The sequence below is a fragment of the Coturnix japonica genome, chromosome 26, assembly GCF_054131305.1.
Source record: "Coturnix japonica strain WE chromosome 26, WE-NBRP24, whole genome shotgun sequence".
Lineage (NCBI taxonomy): Eukaryota > Metazoa > Chordata > Aves > Galliformes > Phasianidae > Coturnix > Coturnix japonica.
The window spans coordinates 3,003,507-3,022,650 of record NC_140688.1 but is presented as its reverse complement, the minus strand read 5'-3'; the positions used below and the strand labels follow the sequence as shown (position 1 = coordinate 3,022,650).

The 19,144-nt window shown below is 46.0% G+C and overlaps 1 protein-coding gene across 1 annotated transcript in view; it reads left to right on the top strand.

Annotated features, from left to right (window-relative positions):
• The first annotated feature begins 13,592 nt into the window (after positions 1–13,592).
• Positions 13,593–19,144, top strand: part of LOC146756626 (uncharacterized) — a 47,728-nt gene continuing 42,176 nt past the window's right edge. Inside the window, exons 1-6 of the mRNA XM_085524241.1 lie at positions 13,593–14,214; positions 15,163–15,277; positions 15,536–15,709; positions 15,821–15,927; positions 16,353–16,490; positions 17,235–17,383. Coding sequence (XP_085380367.1) covers positions 14,012–14,214; positions 15,163–15,277; positions 15,536–15,709; positions 15,821–15,927; positions 16,353–16,490; positions 17,235–17,383 — 886 coding nt within the window. The 5' untranslated portion in view covers positions 13,593–14,011. The remainder of the gene's footprint in view (positions 14,215–15,162; positions 15,278–15,535; positions 15,710–15,820; positions 15,928–16,352; positions 16,491–17,234; positions 17,384–19,144) is intronic.

Here is a 19,144-nt window from a genome sequence, read left to right as displayed (position 1 = left end):
TTGGGGTGACAATGGTGTGATGCTGTTGGGATAACGTTGGAGTAATGTTGGGGAGCGATTTTAGGAGTGACGTTGGGGTATCACTGGGGTTGCTATCAGGGAGGGAGGGACGCTTTTGTTGCTGGGGGCCGACGCTGGGGGGTCATGTTGGGGTTATGTTGGGGTTATGTTGGGGTATCCCTTAGGGGGCGACATCGCTGGGGTGGCGATAGGGGATCAGTTTGGGGTGACACCGGGGTGCAGTTCCGCTCTTTGGCCACGCGGTGGCAGCAGAGAGCTCTCCGCTCTCTTGACGACAACGAAACGAAGTCGGGTCAGCAGAACCGGACCGGAACCGCGCATCCGAATCCTCACGGAACACAAAACTCAACACTCCAATCTGCATCGTTCCCATTTACAGAGCAAACCTCATGAGAAACACCCCTACTTTCCCATCCTCAGAACCGACCCAGACCCATAGATACCTTCTGGAACCACCCGTGTACTGCCCTCAAGCCTCCCCCCTCAATAGGCGACCCAAAGGCACCAGAGCCCCCCAGCGCTGACAACGTACGTCCACTCTCCCCTCCCTCCCCCAAATTAGGGCCAGACCGCGGGGGGCAACGAGGCGGCCGCCACCCACCCCCCATCTCCGTCCCCTTCATCCAACACGAAGGGGGTGATGACGGCGGGGGGTCGAACCCCTTCCCACACCCCCAGCGTTTCCCACATGGCGTCGAACATGCGGCGTCGCCTGGAGGCGTCCCAAGGGGGGGGACGGCCAATGGTAGGGGCGCAGGGTGGGCCTTAATTCTGCTCCCCCCGACCCCAACCGCACCGAGCGGCCCTGAGCCCCCCCCCCACCTGCACGTGGAGGCGATGAGGGGGGGTCGCGTCTTCGGGCTCCAAACGGAGGCAAAGCCGTAACCCCCCCCCCGGGGCTCCCCATCGTGCCAAAGCCCTCCTGTAACCAGGGGGATCCCGGGGGGCACCGAAAGCCGGGGGGAGCGGTGGGGGGTTGTCAGGGAGGCGATGGAGGCGGAAAGGAGGGGGGGACAGAGCGGAGGCTGAGAGCCGACCCCCCCCTCCGTGGTTATCCGATGGGGGGGAAGGCGGAGCGGGGGGGCGGCCAAGACGGTGCCCAACTTGGGGGGACCCAAAGCGGTCGTTAAAGCGGCCTGAAGCGCAGCCCGGTCGCCGACGTCGATGTCCCCCCCCCCCCGACGCTGTGTGGGCTTAACGGAGGAGCTCCGTGGGGCAGCAGGAGGGCGGCAGCGCTCAGCACCCCCTGCCCCCCCCCTCCAGTCTCCGTCTCTCCCCCCGGCTCCGGGCGGCCAAACGCCGCAGGTAGCGGCTGCACGCTTTGGGCCGGGGGGACCAGGCGCCCGAGCCAATACTCTCAGGTACCCCCGCATCCCCCCCTCGTTTCGGGGGGGGGCGCCCCCAGCACCCCCTGCCTCAAAGAGGCTCCCAGAGCCCCCCCCCAACCCCCCGCCCCCCCCGCGGCCTCTAAGATCTGGGGGGCGAAATGGGGGCAGCGCAGCAGCAAAGAGGTGGCGGCTGCGACCAACTCGACGGGGGTGTCCCGCTGCCCCCCAAGTGTTTAGATAAGGCCACCAGAGCCCGGCAGAAAACACCGGGAGGACCCCCCCGAGCTGCCAACCCCACCACAAAAGCTCGGAGCCAACAGCTGCCCCGCTGCCCTTCATCCCCTCCCCCGGCCGCCAGCTCTAAGTGGGGCAGGAGAAGCTCGGGGGGGTCGGAGAACGTGGGGAAGAGGCTGGCGGCCAAATGGGGGGTTAAGTGGGGCGAGGGGGGGATCCCGAGGCAGAGGAGGAAGAAGAGGCGCAGGGAGGGGTCAGAGCTGGGTGCTGGGCTAAGGAAGCCAAGCAGTGTCGGAAGGAGGCAGGGATGGGACAAAGACCACCCCGGGACCCCCAGAGGGCGGCGTGGAGCAACGCCGACTCCGCAGTGGACAGCAGTTGGGCTTCTCAGAGCCCCCCAGCACCCACAGCAGCTGGGCCTGGGCTGCATGGGTCAGGAGGAAGGAGTGGGCAAGGAGGTGGTGTGGAAGGGGAGGGATGGGATCCAGCGAGGGGCTGCTATGGGGGTCCCCCCTGGGATCCTGAGGTGCTCCATCATTGGGAGCCCTGGAGGTGGTGCCATGGGGGGGATCCTTGTGATCTGGATCCCACAGTGTTTTGCCAGGGGGACCCTTGGGATCCAGCAGTGCGATGTGGAGCGGATCCCCAGCATCCAGTGATGTGGGAATACAAGAAAAGCTGTTCAGAGCAGCAGCTGTGGAGCAAGATAAACAGCATGGGAACCAAGGACACCTCTGCAAGGAGAAGAAGAGTCTCACAGCTCTGATTGGTTATGTGCCTGCATGGACAGTTGAAAAGTGTTTTGTAGAATGCTTTGTTGACATGTAAGATGTTTGGGAAAGTTGTAAGGGCGGATGGGAAAGTTAGAAAATAACAACTTGTGAAGGTATATAAGGGATGTGAGAACTTGTAATAAACGATTTGGATCGTTCACATCTGAGTCCGTGCCGAGTCGCTGCAAATGGCGCCCACAACGTGGAGCAAATCAACCCGCGGCTGAGCGAGCCCGGTCCGGCAGCGTCGCCCGACTGAACTTCGGAGAGACTGTTTGGCGCGCACCCGCCCCGTTCTGCAGGACAGAAGGTGAGCAGTCGGGAACTATGGGGAGCTCACTACCGAAGGAGCAGAAAGTAAATCTCGAAGTATTGCGGTCAGTGTTACCGTATCAGGATAAGACTGTGTCTACTTCAGCATTAGCTACTCTTCTTAAATGGATAAGCAAAAATGTCCCTGAATTTCCAAAAACTGAGTTCTCTCTCGATGGAGAACTTTGGGACAAAATCGGCTCAAAACTCTACGAGGCTTCTCTCGCTAAAGACAGAAAGGCTGCTAAGCTGTTGCCCGTTTGGAGCCGGATAATGGAAGGGATTAAGCAATCACGACGGGAAAGAATTTATTCCGACCATTCCCTGCCGCCCTCCGTCCCAACCCCGCCGCTGCCTCTCGCTGCGGGAAGCGGCCCGTGCCCGGATCCGACTGGCGGCTCCGACCCCTCCCCGATTCGGGGAGACGAGGGGCCGCGGCCGCCCCCCTTCGCGCTCCCGCCGTTCGCTCCTCCCCCGACGTTCGCCGCGTTGCCGCCCTCTACGGCGCCCTCGCCCTTCGCTCCGCCTACGACGCTCGTCGCGCCGCTTCTGCCCTCCTCCCCCCCCACGTCATGCGCTGCTGCCTCTGTGCAGCCGGCGTGTAACGTGGTTAAAGACACGGACGGATCGAAACCAGGGGATCGTTGTGACCCCGGTCCAGAAGATCCAGAAAGAGAATCGGACGCATTTCCTCCTGATGATACTTTGAAGGAAGCAGGAATGACAAATTTCCCTACAGCGTACTGTGATGTCTTAGAGCATTGCAGAGAAGAAACAATATTAAGGGGTGATGCTGACACGTTGCAAACCTTTCCTAATCAGGTCCCCCATTTGGAATCCCTGCCTTATGAGGCAGTGAAGGAGCTAAGGGAGTCAGTGAGAACATACAGAGTTCAGTCAGCCTTTACATACAATCTTTTGGTTACAAACAGTGACACGCTATGACCCCTCACGATTGGAAAACTGCGTTAAGAATGATCCTCTCTCCTATGCAATACACCGTGTTTGTGACTGAATATCAGCTACATAATTTGACTGATACCTCTTTGCCTCAGACTCGGACAAATCCATGTGGCACAGCACCTCTTCAACTGTGTCAGACAAATGTCACTCACATTCCTGAATTTGGCCATGTAAAATATGCACATGTAACAATAGATATTCATTCTTCTTACATATTTGCCACAGCACATACAGGTGAACTCAGTCATGACACCCATAAATACTGGTTATCTGCTTATGCTGCTATGGGAATCCCACATACTACAAAAACAGATAATGGGCCTGCGTATACCTCTAAGGCCACTCAAACTTTCCTCCAAGAAGGGTGTGTTAAACATACTACAGCCATTGCTCATTCTCCCACTGGACAAGCTATCACTGATCACATTTATCAAACATTGAAATCCATTCTTATTATTAAACAAAAAAGGGGGAATATGGGAGACACACTGCAAGAAATATTATGTAAGGTTTTGCTTGTTTTGTTTGTGCTGAATTTTTTTAATCGTGTTCATAGAGATACAGCTTATGTGGATCGTCATTTTGAGGCTTCCCCGGTGCTAAAGGAACAGCCTATGGTTAATGTTTGGAATATGGCCACAGGACTTTGGGACTGTCCTCTACCACTGACAACTTGGGGTCGTGAATATGCTCTTATTTCCACAGGGACTGGCCCTATGTGGGTTCCAGCACGATATCTTCGGTCTCATCTGAAGGCAGAAAATAGCATCCAGCCTTTATAGTAATTGTGATTGTGTGTTTCTTACTTAGTGGTATTGCTTTGTAACTTGCTGTGTTATAGATAATATTACTAATAGTTTGACGTAGTGTGTGATTTTCTGTTTTACCAATGCAGTCTCAAGATTTAGAGTTTAAGGCATTAGCTAGGATGTTGTGTGCTTCTTCTATTTTAGTAATAGATCAGATGTGTATTAAACAGGATTTGATGTAATCAATGCTAGAATCTACAGGAATAGATCTTTTAATGTTTTAGTACAGTTTGGTTATGATATTATTAGCCTATTAATTAGCTTTTCTTAATTTGCAAAGACAAAACCTGGAAAGGAATTCTAGTCAAAGAGATGACACTGTATCATATAACGGATACCTATTTTACATCCAATTAATTGGGATCTGAAAATATAACCATGCATCATTTTAGACAAAAGTGCACGCTAATAGAACTAAATTTGATAGTTTATTCTGTTTTCCAAGCAGGTGTTCCACTTGGGTTCTATATCACGCACTGGCCATGCGGATATGGTGTACAACTGGAAGAAATCCTTCAGACCCTGAATGCAGGAGAGAATCTGTGATGGGTGAGAGAGGAAATGTGCACCTTGAAGCAGGGGACGCCCTGCTGGCACTACCTGTTACATCCAACACCAACATGGCTTGCTGTTTCTCAAGGGTCAATAAGTATTAATGCCCCTAGTGATACTCTAGTACATTTGTCCTCTAAAATTGGTTCTATTTGACATGCTACTTCATAAAATTGCACAATCATTAATCAATTATTAGCCCGGATAACTCAGTCAGTAGAGCATGGTTATGAACATCTTAAAAGCATTTATTGCACAAATTTTAGTGGTCATTAAAAAATCAATGTATCAGAGTATATGAAAATTGAAGACTTTTCCTGATCAGTTACAGATTAACACAATGGGACCCTCACGGATTTATTTTTAGGTTGCAGAAACTTAGGTTGCAGTACAAACATGTTTGTTCTTTTTAGTAGGTTTAACAGTAATGTTGTTGTGTTGTATTTGACTTGTCTCTTTTTTCACTTTTAGAGTATTGTCAATCGAGGTCTTGATTGAGTTATAATAGTTATGTCATTAATATAAGTAGTGTTGTTATTCTATAGGCAGTATCTTGGAATTGTTGTAATACAAGAAGAATTCTACGGAGCAGCAGCCATGGATCGAGATGAGAAGTTCACAGAGCAGCAGCTATGGAGCAGGATAAAACTACATGAGAACTAATTGAACAATTGAACTGAACTGCTTGTTAAATATGATTAATCGGTCGTTAAACTGAGCCTTTTCATTTTAAAAGAAAACGGGGGAAATGTGGAGAGTGTTTATGCAGAATGGCTTCATGAGAAAGGACATGAAGAGATTCCACTAGTTAAATTGTAAAAGAATGAATGTGATTAAAGACAAAGACGGTTTATCCTAGGGACGGTCACGGGCTAAGCAGCTGTGGAGAAATCAGTATGTGAAAAGACAGGGTATGTAGCTAAAGATGAAATATGTATCTAGAAGCAAGGACGGCCTAAGGGAAAAGCAAGATGTGTAGCAAGGTGTAGACAAAGCTGCAAAGAAAAAGTATCTATAAGACTAACCACAAAGGTCAGATGAAGTAATGTCTAATTCACCAATCCTGAGCTTAACTTTTGCAATATGCATGAACTTATTACTGATTGTATAAATGAGATGCTGTAACACCTAATAAACGAGGCTTGTTGACCATGATAGCATGAGACTTGTCTCCCGCGGTTACTTCCAACATCATAGTAATTGTAATTGTGTGTTTCTTACTTAGTGGTATTGCTTTGAAACTTGCTGTGTTATAGAATCACAGAATCACAGAATTATCAAGGTTGGAAAAGACCTAGAAGATCATCTAGTCCAACCATTACCAATACTTCCTGGCTAAATCATATTCCTCAGCACCACATCCAAGCGTTTCTTGAACACTCCCATGGTTGGTGACTCCACCACGTCCCTGGGCAGTGCATTCCAATGCCTGACTACTCTTTCCGAAAAGTAATACTTCCTAATGTCCAGCCTGAATCTCCCCTGATGCAGCTTAAAACCATTCCCTCTAGTTCTATCACTGATTACACAAGAGAAGAGGCCAACCCCCAGCTCACTACAACCCCCCTTCAGGAAGTTATAGAGAGCTATAAGGTCTCCCCTGAGCCTCCTCTTCTCCAGGATGAACAATCCCAGCTCCCTCAGCTGCTCCTCATACGGCCTGTGCTCCAGACCCCTCACCAGCTTTGTAGCCCTCCTCTGAACGCGTTCCAGGGCCGCAATGTCTTTCTTGCAGTGTGGGGCCCAAAACTGAACACAGTACTCAAGGTGCAGCCGCACCAATGCTGAGTACAGGGGGACAATTACCTCTCTGTTCCTGCTAGTAACACTGTTTTTGATGCAAGCCAGGGTGCCGTTGGCCTTCTTGGCCACCCGGGCACACTGTCGGCTCATGTTCAGCCGAGCATCAATCAGTACCCCCAGGTCCGTTTCCTCAACACAATCCTCTAGCCATTCTGCCCCAAGCCTATAGTGCTGCCCAGGGTTGTTGTGGCCAAAGTGCAGAACTCGGCATTCGGTCTTGTTGAACCTCATCCTGTTGGCTTTCGCCCAGCTCTCCAGACTATCCAGATCCCTCTGCAGGGCCTCGCTACCCTCAGGCAGATTGACACTCCCTGCCAATTTGGTGTCATTCATGATCTTACTGAGGGTGCATTCAATGCCCTCATCCAAGTCATCAATAAAGATGTTGAAGAGGACAGGTCCCAGCACTGACCCCTGGGGAACACCACTCATGACTGGTCTCCAACTGGATTTAACTCCATTTACCACCACTCTCTGGGCCCAGCCCTCCAGCCAGCTCCTTACCCAGCCAAGAGTGTACTCATCCAAGCCACGGGCTGCCAGCTTTTGTAGGAGAACAGCATGGGAGACAGTGTCAAAGGCTTTGCTGAGGTCTAAGTAGACCACATTAACAGCCTTTCCTTCATCTATTAGACGGGTCACAGGATCATAGAAGGAGATCAGATTGGTCAAGCAGGACCTGCCCGTCATGAACCCATGCTGGCTAGGTTTGATCTCCTGGTCATCCCACACCTGACTTGTGATCTCCCTCAAGACAATTCGTTCCATTCCCTTCCCTGGCACCGAGGTCAGGCTAACAGGCCTGTAGTTCCCCGGATCCTCCTTACAACCTTTCTTGTAAATGGGAGTCACGTTGGCAAGCCTCCAGTCTTCCGGCACCTCACCCGTTAATAGGGAGCGCTGAAAGATAACAGAAAGCGGCTCAGCGATCACCTCCGCCAGTTCCTTCAGCACTCTCGGGTGAATCTCATCCAGACCCATGGACTTGTGGCAGTCCAGTTGGAGTAGTAATTCCCTGACCGCTTCTTCAAGAATCACAGGGGGTTCAGTCTGCTCCCCAGACGAGACTACCAGGTCAGAGCATGGGGAGCCCTGGGAAGGACCGAGACGACTTTTAAAGACAGACGTAAAGAAGGCATTCAGAACCTCTGCCTTTTCCTTACCCTCTGTAATCACATTCCCAGCCTCGTCCAGTAAAGAATGGAGATTCCCCTTTGTCCTCCTCTTACAGCTGATGTACTTGTAAAAGGGTTTCTTGTTTGTTTTTACCCCAGTGGCCAGCTTAGATTCAAACTGGGCTTTTGCCTCTCTGATTTTCCCTCTACACATCTTAACAGCCTCTTTGTATAGAGTTATAGTATATATATAACAAAGAGTTATATATATATATAACAAAGAGTTATATGTAACTCTTTGTTATAGATAATATTAGTAATAGTTTGACATAGTGTGTGATTTTCTGTTTTACCAATGCAGTCTCAAGATCTGGAGTTTTAGGCATTAGCTAGGATGTTGTGTGCTTCTTCTATTTTAGTAATAGATCAGATGTGTATTAAACAGGATTTGATGTAATCCATGCTAGAATGTACAGGAACAGCTCTTTCAGTGTTTTAGTACTGTTTGGTTACGATGTTATTATCCTATTAATTAGCTTTTCTTAATTTGCAAAGACAAAACCTGGATAGGAATCCCAGACAAAGAGATGACCCTGTATCATAGAATAGATACCTCTCTTACATCCAACTAATTGGGATCTGAAAATATAACCATACATCATTTTAGAGGAAAGTGCACGCTAATAGAACTAAATTTGATAGTTTATTCTGTTTTCCAAGCAGGTGTTCCACTTGGGCTCTATATCACGCACTGGCCATGCGGATATGGTGTACAACTGGAAGAAATCCTTCAGACCCTGAATGCAGGAGAGAATCTGTGATGGGTGAGAGAGGAAATGTGCACCTTGAAGCAGGGGACGCCCTGCTGGCACTACCTGTTACATCCAACACCAACATGGCTTGCTGTTTCTCACGGGTCAGTAAGTAATAATGCCCCTAGTGATACTCTAGTACATTTGTCCTCTAAAATTGGTTCTATTTGACATGCTATTCCATTAAATTGCGCGATCATTAATCAATTATTAGCCCGGATAACTCAGTCAGTAGAGCATGGTTATGAGCATCTTAAAAGCATTTATTGCACAAATTTTAGTGGTCATTAAAAAATCAATGTATCAGAGTATATGAAAATTGAAGACTTTTCCAAATCAGTTACAGATTAACACAATGGGACCCTCACAGATTTATTTTCAGGTTGCAGAAACTTAGGTTGCAGTACAAACATATTTGTTCTTTTTAGTGGGTTTAACAGTAATGTTGTTATGTTGTATTTGACTTGTCTCTTTTTTCACTTTTAGAGTATTGTCAATCAAGGCCTTGATTGAGTTATCATAGTTATGTTATTAATATAAGTAGTGTTGTTATTCTATAGGCAGTATCTTGAAATTGTTGTAATACAAGAAGAATTTTATGGAGCAGCAGCCATGGATCAAGATAAGGAGTTCACAGAGCAGCAGCTACGGAGCAGGATAAAACTACATGAGAACTAATTGAACAAATGAACTGAATTGCTTGTTAAATATGGTTAGTCGGTCGGTAAACTGAGCCTTTCCAGCCTAAAAGAAAACGGGGGAAATGTAGAGAGTGTTTTTTACAGCTAGTTAGCTGAGAAGGGTCGTAAACACGGTGCAGTTAATCAAGCAGCCATAACACCTGCAAGGACAGTGAGAACAACAGGATGCCCTGGGATGGTGAGAAACTAGCCATGGTTTTGTGAACTCAGCAAGGGAGTAGCTTTCAGGATGATAACAAGAAGCTGCAAAGATACTTGGGGATGGTATGTAATTGGGAACCAATGATGAGCTCCGCTTTTGCAATATGTATGAGCTAATTATCCGTATTATAAATGTACACGCAGCCAAGGAATAAACGAGATTAGCTGATCATATGTCAATGACAGGTGTGATCGTTTGCTTTTCTCCCGCCGTTCTGCAACAGGTGCTGTTCTTTAGAAAGCTCTGCCTGATTATGCACATCTCTCTGCATAGAGTTGGGCTTCTTTTGACAGAGGGCCCTATTACAATCTTGAAAAAAAACACAGAACATGATAACTGGAAAACTCACGTTGTAAAGCTAGATAACACCAATTTTTAACAAAGCTTGCAGCTGCACTTCCCCACAGAGAGCATGGCAAAGCTTTGATGACAGGGCTTAACAGACTTAGGAAAACTCACTGCAAGAGACTGAATGTGTCTCACTTTGTCCATTCTTCATAGGTGCCCTGCCCGCAGCAGGAGCAGAGCAAGAGGAAGACTGAATCTCCCCAGTACTCTGAGGTACTTTCTCTGAAGGATGTGCAGGGACCCCTGTTGGCTTGCTTACTTCTTGGCTTGCTTACTTCTAGGCTTGTCACCTCTGGACCCACCTCCCTCTGCTGCTGCCTCTGCCTTATGCTTCTGAACAATGAGACCTTGAAATACTTAAGCTCTAGGCCAGCTGTTCAAGGTACATAATGCTGCTAGCAGGCCTGGGTGCTTTTCACAAGCTGGAGGGGCAAAGCAGTGTGTTAGAAACAGCCTTCTAGTGGATACACAGAAACACTTTGCTCCCCCTGCAGGTTTCTGCACTGAAGCTGACATGAACCTAACAGTGGATGAGCAATGGGTATTTCTGAATTCTCCCCATCCCTGATTCTAGGAGGAGCCCAAGCTCCTGCCTTCAATGCCCAACTGTGAATTGGCCCTTTTGCTAAGCTTGTGCCACATGAAAGACTGCAGCCATATTGGGGATGTTTAATGTAAACAGGCACCAAATTACACGACAACACAAGCCATATACTCACATCAAAGCTCTGGACTCTGAGGTTTCTCCATGTCCGTCCCAAGTTTCCACGTAGTTCCCAGAGAGTGGTGCTCAGGTCTTTGCTGTAACAACCCAGAGTGGAGAGCTGATTCCTTCTCTGGGACATTTCTGTAGCTCAGGATGCTTCAGCGTGCACTCAGCTGTGACAGTGACTGGGAAGGAATGGGGCTGCTGCATTCCGTGTCTGCTCCTATGAGCAGCTTAAGGTTACAGTGGGGGCATGAGCTCAGGTTGCTGTAGCACACTGAGCATCGTTTCAGCAGGGTAGATTCAGTGATATGAAAGTTGGTTGCCTTGTTTTACTAACCTGTAATTAGGAGGGCTGCCAATCAAGAAGTTGCTTTTTCCATGCTGGGAGAATTGTGTGCATGTTCCTTTCAAAAAGCTATTTTTTGAATTCTAATAGAAGGGAATGCAATTAAGTAACGTGAGTTTTTGAAAGTAGAAGTTGTCAGTTTCCCTCCATAAAGACTGCTCTTTCAGAAGTTGTGCTCTTGTGAATGTCCACAGCAAGGCCTGTCTCTCTTTCAGGCTCAAGGCTGGAAGTGACAGACTGGAAACCACAGCTCAGCAACAAAGCAAAACGAATGAAGCCCCTCAGGACAACCTTCAAGCCTTTGCTTCAGTAAGCTAGTTAAAAACCTCTGTGGGTTTTGCAAGCTCCTGAGACTAGTTAAGTAATTCTGTGAGGAAAATGCATGATGACATTTTCCTGGAGGGCCTAGGAGAGCTGAATTCCCAAGCTGTGCCGACCATAGGCTACTCTGAAAATCCTGCCATTCGTTATTTCCCCACGTTTGTGGTTTTGAGACTTGCCACGATGCTATGGCAAGCCGTAGTTAACACTAGAGAAGGTAAGGGTTTACACTAACATGCTGGTGTAAGTATTTTCAGGTTTAGATCTGCTTTAGTTGTGGTATGGAAGACCTCAGGCTACACGTTAGACATTCCTCCTGCATTAGAGGTATTTGCCAAGTTTGTAGAACTGCACAGCACTGACTTAAAGTGTCTCACTGTCCTTAATGTGGTTAGAGTTGTTATAAAATAGTATTTTCATCTGAGGCCTATGAGAAGCAAATGATTCATGGATTTGGTCTGGGGAGGTAGGGAGGTGACTGCAGGCCCTGTGCTGTACTGATACTGGCAAGAGTGGCAATAAGGTGTGAACTTCAGGAAGAAACACTGCATATACAAAATAACAAAACTTAATTTTTAGTCTTTATTATTAAAGCATATAAAAAAGAGACCAAAAAACCCACAAAACTAGTGGGATATGTGATCTTGTTTCTGTGAAACAACCACATGAGGCTGCTTTAATGGCAGTGATTGCCATTCTCAGTGAGAACTCCAGGTTTTGATCACAGTTTTGATGAAATTTTACTCTTCCTGTGCTTCAGCCTTGAAAAACAGTCACTCACAAATGTATTTACTGCCAGAAGCGGTGACACAAGTAAGAAGGAGGATATTTCTCTCTGGTAAAATGAGACTTGTAGAGGTCTGGTAGAGAGACATGATCAAACTTTTAGTTGCAACTCCATATATTCCATTTGAAAATCTGCAAGTCATGTATTTATGTCAACTGAAAATGGAGTCATAAAGAAAGCAAATAAATGATATATATTTTTTTTCAATCTTGAAACCTATTCTTAATTTTCATTGTTAAAATGGGAAGCATAGCTGCATCTTTTTCATTTAGAGTAAGCCAAAAGGAATTCTTTCAGCATTATCAATAGAAACTAGCTGTTAATCCAGCTGAGGATTAACAGACCATGTGCATGAGATACAGAGTGAGAGCTTCAGACTGGACCAGGAACAAGCAAAACTGTATTTAAGCATACACATTGGCTGCATAGGGAAGCAAGAGTGTAACATCAAAAGCACCACCTCAGCTCCAGCTCTCCAACCTAGACAGAGCTGGAGCTGCTATAGTCTCTACCTGCAACTGCCCAGTTCTCTTCAAAGCCCTGGAGCAAGCAATGCAGAAACATGCTATCTGCCCAGCCAGATTTCCCAGCTTGTAAACACATCAGCTGCAAATCAGGCGTAGTAAATCACCTGTGGATACTGATAGGACAAGGGGAATGGTTTGAAACTAAGGCAGGGGAGGTTTAGGTTAGATATTAGGAGGAAGTTTTTCACACAGAGGGTGGTAACTCACTGAAACAGGTTGCCCAAGGGGGTTGAGGATGCCCCATCCCTGGTGACATTCAAGGCCAGGCTGGATGTGGCTATATCCAGGGGGGTTGAAACTAGATGGTCATTGTGGGCCTTTTCAATCCAGGCCATTCCATTCTATGATTAAAAGATTCTATGACCAGACAACACGCAGCACACAAGCCTTTACTGCCATTGTTACTCTTCAATAAGCAAAATACACACAGTGATTTAATAGGGGAAAAATAAAGACTGCAGAAAGAGAGCTTCAGACTGCCATTTTGTACCTCAGAGCTGCAAGGATTGTGAGCTAAATTATCCAGCCGTATTGTTATGTCAAAGGAAAGGTGAGTCTTTAGCAGACTAACCCAAATGCCAATGCTTACGCAACACTTAAGCCACACTTAAGCCTTTACTTGAAAATCTTACTGTGCTACGTGGATCTAGTACTGGGTAAGAGAAGAGGAATCACCTCATGCAGACAGCAATAGGAATAGCAATTGCTCAATGGTTCTTAGAGAAAGCTCCAGATTATCAAAGAGAACACACTGAGAATATGAGGAGCCGTGACAGGAAATACCAATTTCTGAAGAAAAATAAAAATTAAATGGAACTATTTGTTTTTAACAGGAATGAATTAAAAATATTATTCAAAATCACCCATATTAAAGATTTAATAAACAGTATGAACAAAGGTGGAGGGGGGGAGGGGAAGATGGGAAAACTGAAGACAGAAAGCTGACAACTGGTTTAGTAACAGGTTAAAAACGCGTGCTTTGAGATCCCTATTAAATAATACCCACAAGTAGGGCAAGAAATAACCCTGCAGACGGTTATCCCCGTGACTATTCCAAAGGCAACGGCCCCAGGACACACCGTTGCCAACCGCTTTCTGAGGCAGCCGAGCCTACAGACGCGCACACTCCTGCTCTCCGCGGGTGTGTATCCTCTTGATATCGCTTACTATCGCTTCATATCGCTTAGTATCGCTTAATATCGCACGTATAACGCATACGTGGGGCTCCCGGCTCCGGCTGGGAGCCTGAGGCTGCCCTGCAGCCTGTGGGTTGGGCCGCGGCTTCCTGAGCGTGCGCCGTGTTTCCGCGTCCTGCTCGGGGCTCGGCCCGGCAGAGTTTTAAGACGACATGAAGAAGATACTCAGCTTCGTAAAGAAGAAAAAACGGGATCCGCCGCCCGGCAGCGCCGCCTCGGCGTGCTCCGCCGGTGCGTACGAGATCCGCCGGAAGGAGCTGACCAAGCTGCACCGGGGGGCCGCCGCCGGAGACCTGGCCCTGGTGCAGCAAGGACTGAAGAAGCACGACATCGACGAGCGCGACAAGGCGCAGCGGTAAGGGCGGCGGGCCGGGCCGGGATCCCCGCTGCATGACCTGGGCACAGAGGGCTGCTGTTAACGGGGGCCGCGCGTGGCTGGGACGGCCGGTAGAGGCCGCTCCGATGTGCCCTCCCGGCCTGGATCCCTCGTAGGGCTGCTCGGCATTCCTCCGAGCTGAGAGCTCTGTTGGGGGCTGGTGAGAAAGGGCAGCGATAAGGCTGCTGGCTTCATGAAGGCTTTCTTGCTTGCGAAGCTGATGGTGGTTCCTTTAGGTTGTCATATTCCCCAGTGCTTGGTAACGGCTGCTTTTGGGTGAGGAGGGGCTCCTGCACAAAGTTGTGTTTGTTACAGTTAAATTACTCATTCGAGCTCTTTGCGGTACACTGTGCTAAATAAATAATAAATACAGTGCTCAGATCAATATTGTCAGGCTTCTATTCGGAGGTGAAGGATCTTGTATACTTATTTGGGAATTTCTCAGTGGGGACAGTCACCCTCGAGTTGTTCCATGTCTGTGACAAGGCATGATGAGTTATTTGACGTTCTGCGTGTTATTTCGTCCTCATCTTCTCTGCCTTGGAGGAAGCTGGTCTTATGGAGGGTACTCATCAGCCTGCCCGTGATGGGAGCTGTTAGGACAAGAGGGAACAGCCTCAGCTTGCACCAGGGGAGGTTCACGTTGGATGCTAGGATAAGCCTCTCCAGAGAGTGGTTGTGCACTGGAATGGGCTGCCCAGGTTGGTGGTAAAGTCACCGTCCCTGGAGGTGTTCAAGAAACATGTAGATGTTGTACTAAGCGACATGGTTTGGTGCACGCTGGTAATGGAATAAGCTTGTTTTTATTTGATTTTGTTTATTTTGGGAGGTAATTGGGATAAAGAAATGCAATTTGCCCTGTTCATGTACCACAGAGTGAAAATATTTATTTAGCTGTCTGTTTCAATTTACACGTTTCACTTTTAGGACACCACTGCATCTTGCTTGTGCAAATGGACGTGAGGATGTCGTTACGTTTCTAGTAGAAAACAAGTGTAAGCTAAATCTTTTTGACAGTGATAACAGATCTCCACTGATGAAGGTAAGTAGAACATACTATGTTGCTGCAAGTAGGAATTATTGATTATGTATTAAATGATGTCTTTCCAGATTCTTTAAGTAAGTCTGTGTAGAAGCATGCATGCTGTAATCAGTGTGGCTTTGGCATGTGCTAGCTAATCTTGGCAGATGCTTTTATATTCCAGGAATGGGAAGTTGTAGTAGTAGTGACACAGTGAAATATGACTGCTGGAAATTTTACCTTTTTTTTTTTGTGTGTGTGTGTGTGTGTTGTTTCCAGGCAGTACAATGCCAGAAAGAAAGATGTGCAGTGATCCTGCTAGAGCATGGTGCTGATCCGAACCTGGCAGATGCTGGTGGCAACACTGCCCTTCACTTGGCTGCTGTAACTCCTAACACATTTCTAGCAGGGATGTTAATTGAGCACAGTGCCCGTATCAATGCTCAGAATAAGGTACATTTCGAGATTCAATAGAGAAGTTCAAAAAGTTGCATTGATATTTTTATTGTAGATTTTTTGTTTGTTTCTTTTGATTTTTAACTTGAATTATTTCTGTTCTTTCAGGACGGATGTACTCCTCTTACTCTTGCTATCTCTGAAAATCACAAAGAAATGGTAGAGCTCCTTCTTAAAAAAGGAGCTGATGTTCACACTCGAGATCCGTGTGAAAGGTGAGGAGATGGTCTAAACTCTGCAGGTCACCTTAGTTGTCTTCAGGTTGGACTGATGGGAGGGATGGGAATGAGCATTGAAGTAGAAAGACACAGAGAAAGAGCTCGTTGAGTGACTGGCGAAAGCAGGTCTCAGCTTGGCAGGTGGCATGCATTATTGCATGTTTTCTGCATTGAGAACTGCAAGAAAACATTGTTTCTGGTAGCCGCTGTGGCAGGAAAATTGCTATTGTGCCAGCAACATTGCTGTTATGCCAGAGAGAGTTTTTCAAATTGATGCCAAGTTTGTATGCAAGTGTTGTTAATATGGAAGCTTTTTTTTCTGTTCATAAAGTGATTTTCTTTGAGATTGAGCAAATGGGAATTAAAATAATTACAATGTCTGACTAAATTGTATGGTTTGTCTTGTATTTTGGATGCTGTAGAACCCCACTTATGACTGCAGCAGCCAGTGGGGAGCTTAAGTTGGTAGAAATACTTCTTCGCTATGGTGCTGAAATTTTCCATAAAGACGTTAATGGATGGACAGCTGAGGACTATGCTATTCTTCATGGAAATGCTAGGTAAACTTTTAAATTTATTGCTAGGTTTTTAGTTATCAGTGTTGAGTTTGAACCTTTTTGGTAACAGCACCAAGTTTAACGGTGCTATTTTGAAGATGTGTTCATTGACATCTTCTCACATATACTGTTCATGTGTCTGGTGTTAATTTGAAAGTTGAGAAAAGGGCTTCTGCTCAAAATTCTCTGTAAGATTTCAAGTGTTTGTTTCTAAGCTGATGTCTGCCTGCTATACACTATTAAAATGTGTCTGTAGCCCACAGACGCAGAAGTTCAACTTGAAAAACTGAAATGTTTGTAAATTCTTCTCAAAACAGAACCCTTGTTATTACTGTCTTCAGTTCCACTGACCAGGAACCACCTGTTTTGTTTCAGAGGAGATCTAGCTGTTATTTCTTTTGTTAAATTACTAAGCAGTTTAACTCCTCCTACACATAAGTATTTTACCCATGGGTGTTCATTCATAAGAGTGGTTGTATTTGTAAAAACTGGACTGCAAAGGGTACCGAGCAGAAGTAAATAACTTCATAGATCTGGATGTGCATCTATAAAATAGATGTGTCCATTATATTTGAGTATGTTACGGTTTGCAAAAAGTAGAGTATGTTACACTTACTGAATATGAAAATTGTTTTGGCTATGGTTATGTTTAGGATGGATAGTATAAGGCTCTTATTATCCCATTAAGTGTTTATGTAGCTATGGGATTATTTTTCCCAAATGCATTTCCTTTTTTGCTCTCCGTAGTCTTAGTAAAACACTGGCAGAATATGCAGACCATGAGAACGCAGGGGAAGCTTCTGCAGGTGCTAAAGGAGGCATCCCTGTGCCAGTGACTCCTCACCAGGCAAGAGCTGCTGGCTTTACGTTGGGTGCAGCTGCTTCGAGCAGAGGAGGTAGGATACTTAACTGTGGTAGAGCTAATGGGCAGAATCGTGGTGGCCCCTTCCTTAGGTTGGTTTGCATCTTTTAAATTCACCGTGCTCAGTGTGGACTTCAGTGGAAGCATCAGGTGGACTGTAATAAGAAGTGTTATGAATGTGTTTGCTTGCTGCTAGTTTACACTGCATCTCCACAGGCTGTGGGGACAGTTGTGATTTGTGTGCACTACATCCATCTGCTCATACAGTTGTCACTTTCAGCACATCAAGTTGCCCATTTATTTAAATTGTCCCTTTAGCAAGGGGGAGGAGGGAAGAGAAGAAACAAAATAGGTTAAAGTAGCCTTGTTTTATGGGTGTGCAATTTTTCTTAGAGATGCTCATTTAGATTGTTGTTCAGAAAATCCAATTGCAAAAGCTGTAGTTTCATCCCAAATAGTAGTTTTATCTTCTGTAGCAGCGAAGCAGCAGATGAATTGCAAGAAGATGCATCTTTTGTTGATTACCACTGGATTTCTGTCACTTTGTTTTAATTTTAATAGTTTCACCTGCATAAAGCTCCTTTTTTGGGAGACATAATTTCTCACCTTCAATTACAATTGCTTTTGTTTGTGTTGTGGAGACGTAACAAAAATTGTCTTGGAAAAATAACTTCATAAGCAACAACAGTACATTGTTTGTATATACCGTATCTTTTTGGACATGGTTTGATTTATAATCAAATAATGTTTTTTTCAATTACTTTTATTTAAAAAAGAAAAAAAAAAAAAACAACTGAGAAAGACTTTGTGATCTGTTACATTTTCTCATTGCCTTGTAAATAAAAGAAATACATTCCTTCAATGAATTTGTAAAATCCAGGCAGCGTTTATAAGCTCAAATTGCCCTAAATGAATCTTAGAAAGTTGCTATTTTAGTATGAATGAGATTGCCTTGCAGTTTACGTTTCAAGCCCCAACGTACGAGGTTTTATTTGTTCCTTATTTTTAAGGGTTTTGTGAGAATCATGTGTCAGATGGGCAGCAGACTGTTCAAACACAAGTCATTACTTTTTTATTATAAAGACTGAGAAATATGATCAAAGAATACATGGCATATTTTTTCTTCCTGGACTTATCCCAGATGGAAGTATAGATTTTAGACCCAAGTGATGTTGCCTTTGACTTAGGAGCAGTTACTTTGAACTAGAGAGTGGTTGAAAAAGTTTCTTCGTAGCTTGGTTTTGAAGTTTTGTTTGCTTGTTTTTCAGTGGGGCTCGATACAGTTGGTTTAATCATTGAAATACTTTTTTTTATCCAAATCCACTCAGTTGCTACCTTCCATGCACATAGATAGTTGCTCTGGTACCCCATTGTAAGGACTAACAGGCCTGGGTTAATTTAAAATATGTGATTTGAGGGTTTCTTCTTCCAAGTAGAGGGTACATTTAGACTAGATATCAGGAAGAAATTCTTTACTGTGAGGGGGATGAGACACTGGAACAGGTTGCCCAGAGAGGTTGTAAATGCTCCCTCCCTGCAAGCATTCAAAGCCAAAGGTGCATGGGGCTTTGAGCAACCTGGTCTAGAGGGAGGTGTCCCTGCCTATAGCAGGGAGTTGGATTTAGATGATATTAAAGGTCTGTTCCAACTCAAACCATTCTGTGATTCTCCCTGTGCTCAGTCTCTTAAAGATGACACCAGCATGAGGAGTAGGAGGGAGCAGAGAGAAAGTTCAGTAGCGTAGTAGAAACAATATTGGAATTAATTCTGCAGTCTCTGATTGCATCCACACCCT